This window comes from Somniosus microcephalus, unplaced genomic scaffold (genome assembly GCF_052327205.1).
Source record: "Somniosus microcephalus isolate GS21.2 unplaced genomic scaffold, FLI_Smic_1.0 unresolved_chr7, whole genome shotgun sequence".
NCBI lineage: Eukaryota > Metazoa > Chordata > Chondrichthyes > Squaliformes > Somniosidae > Somniosus > Somniosus microcephalus.
Window position 1 is genome coordinate 27,995,731 of NW_028225185.1, and position 8,638 is coordinate 28,004,368.

General features: G+C 57.1%; 1 protein-coding gene across 1 annotated transcript in view; it reads left to right on the plus strand.

Moving 5' to 3' along the window:
• The first annotated feature begins 751 nt into the window (after positions 1-751).
• Positions 752-8,638, plus strand: part of LOC147086682 (IQ motif and SEC7 domain-containing protein 1-like) — a 96,689-nt gene continuing 88,802 nt past the window's right edge. Inside the window, exon 1 of the mRNA XM_085978821.1 lies at positions 752-961. Within this exon, the coding sequence (XP_085834947.1) occupies positions 897-961 (65 nt within the window). The 5' untranslated portion in view covers positions 752-896. The remainder of the gene's footprint in view (positions 962-8,638) is intronic.

Here is an 8,638-nt window from a genome sequence, read left to right on the forward strand (position 1 = left end):
TGAGGGAGCGCCGCACTGTCGGAGGGGCAGTACTGAGGGAGCGCCGCACTGTCGGAGGGGCGGTACTGAGGGAGCGCCGCACTGTCGGAGGGGCAGTACTGAGGGAGCGCCGCACTGTCGGAGGGGCAGTACTGAGGGAGCGCCGCACTGTCGGAGGGGCGGTACTGAGGGAGCGCCGCACTGTCGGAGGTGCCGTCTTTCAGATGAGACGTTAAACCGAGGCCCCTGTCTGCTCTCTCGGGTGAACATAAAAGATCCCACGGCCACTATTGGAAGAAGAGCAGGGGGGAGTTCTCCCCGGTGTCCTGGGGCCAATATTTATCCCTCAACCAACATCACTAAAAACAGATGATCTGGTCATTATCACATTGCTGTTTGTGGGAGCTTGCTGTGCCAAATTGGCTGCCGCGTTTCCTACATTACAACAAGTGATCGCACTTCAAAAAGTCCTTCATTGGCTGTGAAGCACTTTGGGACGTCCTGAGGTGGTGCAAGGCGCTGGAGAAACGCGAGTCTGGCTTTACTTTCCTTCCCCTTTGTGTGCGGGGAGGCCCTGCTTTCAAAGATTGTCGTCGTAGGCCCGAGAGGGATCGGTACAGGCCTGACCTCTGCCCTCCCTGGGGCCTATGTCGCCCCTAGCAACGGGAGCCTTGGCAGTTCTCAGCGAAGAAGGGCGGGGGGGTGGTGTGAGGGGGAATGGGAGAGGGGGCCGGTGGGGGGGATGTGGGGGAACAGGGGAGGACGAGGCTCAAGCCTGAAGAGACCGTCTCGGCAATGGGAGGAGCCCGAGAGAGCTGTTGTCAAGGCGAAACAGCTGTGGAAACGCTGGCTGGGAGAGAGAGGGAAAGGCGGCTGAGGGATTCAGGGGCTCCCTTTATTCCCCTGGTCGGAGCGCCATGTGGTGCCTGCACTGTGCCTCCGAGAAGACCCAGGCCCTGCTGCACCACAGGCGGTCGAGATGGTAAGCGCCAGCCCTGCTCCCTCTGCCTCCCCCTCACTCCGCTCCTTCAGGCCCCGTCTCCAGATCTATCACCGCCCAGCTCCATCTCGGTCTGACCATCCATCCCTCGCTCTCTCTCTCTCTCACTCTCTCTCTCTCTCACTCTGTCTTTCCCTCGCTCTGTCTCTCTCTCTCTCTCTCTCTGTCTGTGTCTCTATCTCTCTCTCTCTCTCTGTCTTTCTCTGTCTCTCTCTCTCTCTGTCTCTGTCTGTCTCTCTCTGTCTCTCTCTCACTCTGTCTCTCTCTGTCTCTCCGTCTCTCTCTCTCTGTCTCTCTCTCTCTGTCTCTCTCTTTCTGTCTCTCTCTATCTCTCACTCTGTCTCTCTCTCTCTCTCTGTCTCTCTCTCTGTCTCTCTCTGTCTCTCTCTGTTTCTCTCTCTCTGTCTCTCTGTTTCTCTCTCTCTCTCTCTGTCTCACTCTCTCTCTTTCTCTTTCTCTCTATGTCTGTCTCTGTCTCTCTCTCCTCTGTCTCTCTCTCTCTCTCTCTCTGTCTCTGTGCATTTTCCTGCTTTTTATTTTTCCCTGTCGTTTATCCCTGCTTGTCTTATTCTAATAGCCCCACACCCACTCTGCTGGGCTCTTAATTTTCTCCGCCGGCTGGGAATCTAGATGTTTAAAAGTATCCTGACAGCCCTGGGTCTCTCCCTGCCCGCCCCCTAATCCACACACAGATGGCTGTGTTTAAGTTGCTCTTGTTGTTCATCCGGTGCCACTCTTCATAGCCGAGGCCGGCTCGGTCTGCGCTGAGCTCTGTCCGTGTGCCCAGCTTGCAGGTTCAGGGCTTCAGAAACAATTGTCCGCTCCCTCGCTCACCTCACACTCCCTCCTTTGATGGCCTCACCTAAACAAGACGGCGGTTAGGGGGGGGGTAACGCACATCCCCTGATTTCCATCGCCCCCCCTCCCTATCTCTGTAACCTCCTCCAGCCCTTACAACCCTCCCTATCTCTGTAACCTCCTCCAGCCTCTACAACCCTCCCTATCTCTGTAACCTCCTCCAGCCCCTACAACCCTCCCTATCTCTGTAACCTCCTCCAGCCCCTACAACCCTCCCTATCTCTGTAACCTCCTCCAGCCCCTACAACCCTCCCTATCTCTGTAACCTCCTCCAGCCCCTACAACCCTCCCTATCTCTGTAACCTCCTCCAGCCCCCTACAACCCTCCCTATCTCTGTAACCTCCTCCAGCCCCTACAACCCTCCCTATCTCTGTAACCTCCTCCAGCCCCTACAACCCTCCCTATCTCTGTAACCTCCTCCAGCCCCTACAACCCTCCCTATCTCTGTAACCTCCTCCAGCCCCTACAACCCTCCCTATCTCTGTAACCTCCTCCAGCCCCCTACAACCCTCCCTATCTCTGTAACCTCCTCCAGCCCCTACAACCCTCCCTATCTCTGTAACCTCCTCCAGCCCCTACAACCCTCCCTATCTCTGTAACCTCCTCCAGCCCCTACAACTCTCCCTATCTCTGTAACCTCCTCCAGTCCCCTACAACCCTCCCTATCTCTGTAACCTCCTCCAGCCCCTACACCCCTCCCTATCTCTGTAACCTCCTCCAGCCCCTACAACTCTCCCTATCTCTGTAACCTCCTCCAGTCCCCTACAACCCTCCCTATCTCTGTAACCTCCTCCAGCCCCTACACCCCTCCCTATCTCTGTAACCTCCTCCAGCCCATACAACCCCCCCATCTCTGTAACCTCCTCCAGCCCCTACAACCCTCCCTATCTCTGTAACCTCCTCCAGCCCCCTACAACCCTCCCTATCTCTGTAACCTCCTCCAGCCCCTACACCCCTCCCTATCTCTGTAACCTCCTCCCCCCTAGAACCCTCCCTATCTCTGTAACCTCCTCCAGCCCCTACACCCCTCCCTATCTCTGTAACCTCCTCCAGCCCCTACAACCCCCCCTATCTCTGTAACCTCCTCCAGCCCCTACAACCCTCCCTATCTCTGGAACCCCCTCCAGCCCCTACACCCCTCCCTATCTCTGTAACCTCCTCCAGCCCCTACACCCCTCCCTATCTCTGTAACCACCTCCAGCCCCTACAACCCTCCCTATCTCTGTAACCTCCTCCATCCCCTACAACCCTCCCTATCTCTGTAACCTCCTCCAGGCCCCTACAACCCTCCCTATCTCTGTAACCTCCTCCAGCCCTCTACAACCCTCCCTATCTCTGTAACCTCCTCCAGACCCTACAACCCTCCCTATCTCTGTAACCTCCTCCAGCCCCTACAACCCTCCCTATCTCTGTAACCTCCTCCAGCCCCTACAACCCTCCCTATCTCTGTAACCTCCTCCAGCCCCTACAACTCTCCCTATCTCTGTAACCTCCTCCAGCCCCTACAACCCTCCGGGATCTCTGCATTCCTCCAATTCTGGCCTCTCGCGCATCCCCCAATTTCCCTCGCTCCACCATTGCCGGCCGTGCCTTCAGCTGCCTGGGCCCCCAGCTCTGGAATTCCCTCCCTAAACCTCTCCGCCTCTCTCTCCTCCTTTAAGACGCTCCTTAAAACCAACCTCTTTGACCCAGCTTTCGGTCACCCGTTCGTAATATCTCCTTATCTCGGTGTTGAATTTTTCTCTGCTTTGCGCTCCTGTGCAGCGCCTCGGGTCGTGTTACCGCGTTGAAGGCCGCCATTTTGTTTTTGGCCACGGGCTCGCTAAGCTGCAAGTCGGGATAAATGGGTCATTTTCTGGTTGGCAAACGGTAACTAGTGGGGTGCCACAGGGATCGGTGCTGGGGCCCCAACTATTTACAATCTACATTAATGACTTGGGATGAAGGGACCGAGTGTCATGTAGCCAAGTTTGCGGATGATACAAAGATGGGTGGGAAAGCAAGTTGTGCAGAGGACTCAAAGAACCTGCAAAGGGATATAGACAGGCTAAGTGAGTGGGCAAACATTTGGCAGATGGACTATAATGTGGGGACGTGCGAGGTTATCCACTTTGGCAGGAAAAATAAAAAAGCAAATTATTATTTAAATGGAGAGAGATTACAAAATGCTACAGTTCGGAGGGACCTGGGGGTCCTTGTGCACGAAACACAAAAAGTTAGCCTGCAGGTACAGCAAGTAATCAAAAAGGCAAATGGAATGTTGGCCTTTATTTCGAGGGGGTTGGAGTATAAAAGCAGGGAAGTCCTGCTACAACTGTACAGGGTATTGGTGAGACCACACCTGGAGTACTGCGTACAGTTTTGGTCTCCTTATTTAAGGAAGGATATACTTGCATTGGAGGCAGTTCAGAGACGATTCACTAGGTTAATTCCAGAGATGAGGGGGTTTAACTTATGAGGAAAGGTTGAGCAGGCTGGGCCGATACTCATTGGAGTTTAGAAGAATGAGAGGGGATCTTATTGAAACATAAGATACTGAGGGAGCTCGACAGGGTAGATGCAGAGAGGATGTTTCCCCTCGTGGGGAAATCTAGAACTCGGGGGCACAGTCTCAGAATAAAGGGTCGCCCTTTTAGAACTGATGAGGAGGAATTTCTTCTCTCAGAGGGTCGTGAATCTGTGGAATTCTCTGCCCCAGAGAGCCGTGGAGGCTGGGTCATTAAATACATTGAAGGTGGAGATAGACAGATTTTTGCAAGATTAGGGAGTGAAGGGTTATGGGGAGCGGGCGGGGAAGTGGCTTTGAGCCCGAGATCAGCCATGATCTTATTGAATGGTGGAGCAGGCTCGAGGGGCCAAGTGGCCTATTCCTGCTCCTATTTCTTATGTTCTTATGACCGTACGGAGACATCCCCTTGAGTTTGGTGCTGGGTCGGGGTGGGGGGGCATTGGGAGAGGGGAGCAGGTGCGGGCGGCATGCTTGACGTGGTTCCGGTAGCGTTCTCTGAGCGTCGAGGCGATAGATGGCGGGCGACTGCGTATTCACGGCCTCTTCATAACCTCTTCTCCCACCCGAACTCTCCATTCCTTCAATTCGGACCCCCTTGTGCCGCCGTCTGCATAGGCGGCCACACATTCAACCATCTTGGGCCCGCACTCTGGACTGACCTAATTGGAGAGCTCGTTCAAAGAGCTGGCACAGGCTCGATGGGCCGAATGGCCTCCTGCTGTGCTGTGAGGTTCTGTGATAAGACCCTCCTGAAAACCCCGCTGATTGACCGGCCTTTGGTTGCTATTTCCTTCATTGTCTGGTTGTCCATGATTTAGTAAAGCCGCCTCTGTGAAGCATCTTGGGGTACTTTTCTCGGTTAAAGGCGTTTCTGTATCAGTGGGTGTTGTTTCTGTTCCTGTTTAACGCACCTCCTACGAGCTGATCAGAGACTCCTCGGGGGCTGCTGATTGTAAGATTTGAGATCGTTAATTAACACCGTGTCTCGTACTGACAGAATTAGAATAGAGCCAGAATAGGGACGACAGGGGCAGCCCCGGGAATCGGGGGGAGAGAGGGAAGGTGGGACTCGGGGGGAGGGAAGGTGGGACTCGGGGGGAGAGAGGGAAGGTGGGTATCAGAGAGAGGGAAGGTGGGAATCAGAGAGAGGGAAGGTGGGACTCGGGGGGAGAGAGGGAAGGTGGGTATCAGAGAGAGGGAGGGTGGGAATCGGGGGGAGAGAGGGAAGGTGGGACTCGGGGGGAGAGAGGGAAGGCGGGAATCAGAAAGAGGGAAGGTGGGACTCAGAGAGAGGGAAGGTGGAGCTCGGGGGGAGAGAGGGAAGGCGGGAATCAGAAAGAGGGAAGGTGGGACTCAGAGAGAGGGAAGGTGGAGCTCGGGGGGAGAGAGGGAAGGTGGGTATCAGAGAGAGGGAGGGTGGGAATCGGGGGGAGAGAGGGAAGGTGGGAATCAGAGAGAGGGAGGGTGGGAATCGGGGCGAGAGAGGGAGGGTGGGAATCAGAGAGAGGGAAGGTGGGACTCGGGGGGAGAGAGGGAAGGTGGGACTCGGGGGGAGAGAGGGAAAGTGGGTATCAGAGAGAGGGAGGGTGGGAATCGGGGGGAGAGAGGGAAGGTGGGAATCAGAGAGAGGGAAGGTGGGACTCGGGGAGAGAGGGAAGGTGGGAATCAGAGAGAGGGAGGGTGGGACTCGGGGAGAGAGGGAAGGTGGGTGGGGGGAGAGAGGGAAGGTGGGTATCAGAGAGAGGGAGGGTGGGAATCGGCGGGAGAGAGGGAAGGTGGGAATCAGAGAGAGGGAGGGTGGGAATCGGGGCGAGAGAGGGAGGGTGGGAATCAGAGAGAGGGAAGGTGGGACTCGGGGGGAGGGAAGGTGGGACTCGGGGAGAGAGGGAAGGTGGGTATCAGAGAGAGGGAGGGTGGGAATCGGGTGGAGAGAGGGAAGGTAGGACTCGGGGGGAGGGAAGGTGGGACTCAGGGGGAGAGAGGGAAGGTGGGTATCAGAGAGAGGGAGGGTGGGAATCGGGTGGAGAGAGGGAAGGTGGGACTCGGGGGGAGAGAGGGAAGGCGGGTATCAGAGAGAGGGAGGGTGGGAATCGGGGGGAGAGAGGGAAGGCGGGTATCAGAGAGAGGGAGGGTGGGAATCGGGGGGAGAGAGGGAAGGTGGGAATCAGAGAGGGAGGGTGGGAATCGGGGCGAGAGAGGGAGGGTGGGAATCAGAGAGAGGGAAGGTGGGACTCGGGGCGAGAGAGGGAGGGTGGGAATCAGAAAGAGGGAAGGTGGGACTCAGAGAGAGGGAAGGCGGGACTCGGGGGGAGAGAGGGAAGGTGGGAATCAGAGAGAGGGAGGGTGGGAATCGGGGCGAGAGAGGGAAGGTAGGAATCAGAGAGAGGGAGGGTGGGACTCGGGGGGAGAGAGGGAAGGTGGGTATCAGAGAGAGGGAGGGTGGGAATCGGGGGGAGAGAGGGAAGGTGGGAATCAGAGAGAGGGAGGGTGGGAATCGGGGGGAGAGAGGGAAGGTGGGAATTGGAGAGAGGGAGGGTGAGAATCGGAGAGAGGGAGGGTGAGAATCGGAGAGAGGGAGGGAGGGAATCGGAGAGAGGGAGGGTGGGAATCGGGGGGAGGGAAGGTGGGAATCGGAGAGAGGGAAGGTGAGAATCGGAGAGAGGGAGGGTGAGAATCGGAGAGAGGGAGGGTGAGAATCGGAGAGAGGGAGGGTGGGAATCAGAGAGAGGGAGGGTGAGAATCGGAGAGAGGGAGGGTGAGAATCGGAGAGAGGGAAGGTGAGAATCGGAGAGAGGGAAGGTGAGAATCGGAGAGAGGGAGGGTGGGAATCGGAGAGAGGGAGGGTGAGAATCGGAGAGAGGGAAGGTGAGAATCGGAGAGAGGGAAGGTGAGAATCGGAGAGAGGGAGGGTGGGAATCGGGGGGAGGGAAGGTGGGAATCGGAGAGAGGGAAGGTGAGAATCGGAGAGAGGAAGGGTGAGAATCGGGGGGAGGGAAGGTGGGAATCGGAGAGAGGGAAGGTGAGAATCGGAGAGAGGGAGGGTGAGAATCGGAGAGAGGGAGGGTGAGAATCGGAGAGAGGGAGGGTGAGAATCGGAGAGAGGGAGGGTGAGAATCGGAGAGAGGGAGGGTGAGAATCAGAGAGAGGGAAGGTGAGAATCGGAGAGAGGGAGGGTGAGAATCGGAGAGAGGGAGGGTGAGAATCGGAGAGAGGGAGGGTGAGAATCGGAGAGAGGGAGGGAAGGTGGGAATCGGGGGGAGGGAGGGTGAGAATCGGAGAGAGGGAAGGTGAGAATCGGAGAGAGGGAAGGTGGGAATCGGAGAGAGGGAGGGTGGGAATCGGAGAGAGTGAGGGTGAGAATCGGAGAGAGGGAGGGTGAGAATCGGAGAGAGGGAGGGTGAGAATCGGAGAGAGGGAGGGTGGGAATCGGAGAGAGTGAGGGTGAGAATCGGAGAGAGGGAGGGTGAGAATCGGAGAGAGGGAGGGTGAGAATCGGAGAGAGGGAGGGTGAGAATCGGAGAGAGGGAAGGTGAGAATCGGAGAGAGGGAGGGTGAGAATCGGAGAGAGGGAGGGTGAGAATCGGAGAGAGGGAGGGTGAGAATCGGAGAGAGGGAGGGTGAGAATCGGAGAGAGGGAGGGTGAGAATCGGAGAGAGGGAGGGTGAGAATCGGAGAGAGGGAGGGTGAGAATCGGAGAGAGGGAGGGTGAGAATCGGAGAGAGGGAGGGTGGGAATCGGAGAGGGAGGGTGAGAATCGGAGAGAGGGAGGGTGAGAATCGGAGAGAGGGAGGGTGAGAATCGGAGAGAGGGAGGGTGAGAATCGGAGAGAGGGAGGGTGGGAATCGGAGAGGGAGGGTGAGAATCGGAGAGAGGGAGGGTGAGAATCGGAGAGAGGGAGGGTGAGAATCGGAGAGAGGGAGGGTGAGAATCGGAGAGAGGGAGGGTGAGAATCGGAGAGAGGGAGGGTGAGAATCGGGGGGAGGGAGGGTGGGAATCGGAGAGAGGGAAGGTGAGAATCGGAGAGAGGGAGGGAAGGTGGGAATCGGGGGGAGGGAGGGTGAGAATCGGAGAGAGGGAGGGTGGGAATCGGAGAGAGGGAGGGTGAGAATCGGAGAGAGGGAGGGTGAGAATCGGAGAGAGGGAAGGTGAGAATCGGAGAGAGGGAGGGTGAGAATCGGAGAGAGGGAGGGTGAGAATCGGAGAGAGGGAGGGTGAGAATCGGAGAGAGGGAAGGTGGGAATCGGAGAGAGGGAAGGTGAGAATCGGAGAGAGGGAGGGAAGGTGGGAATCG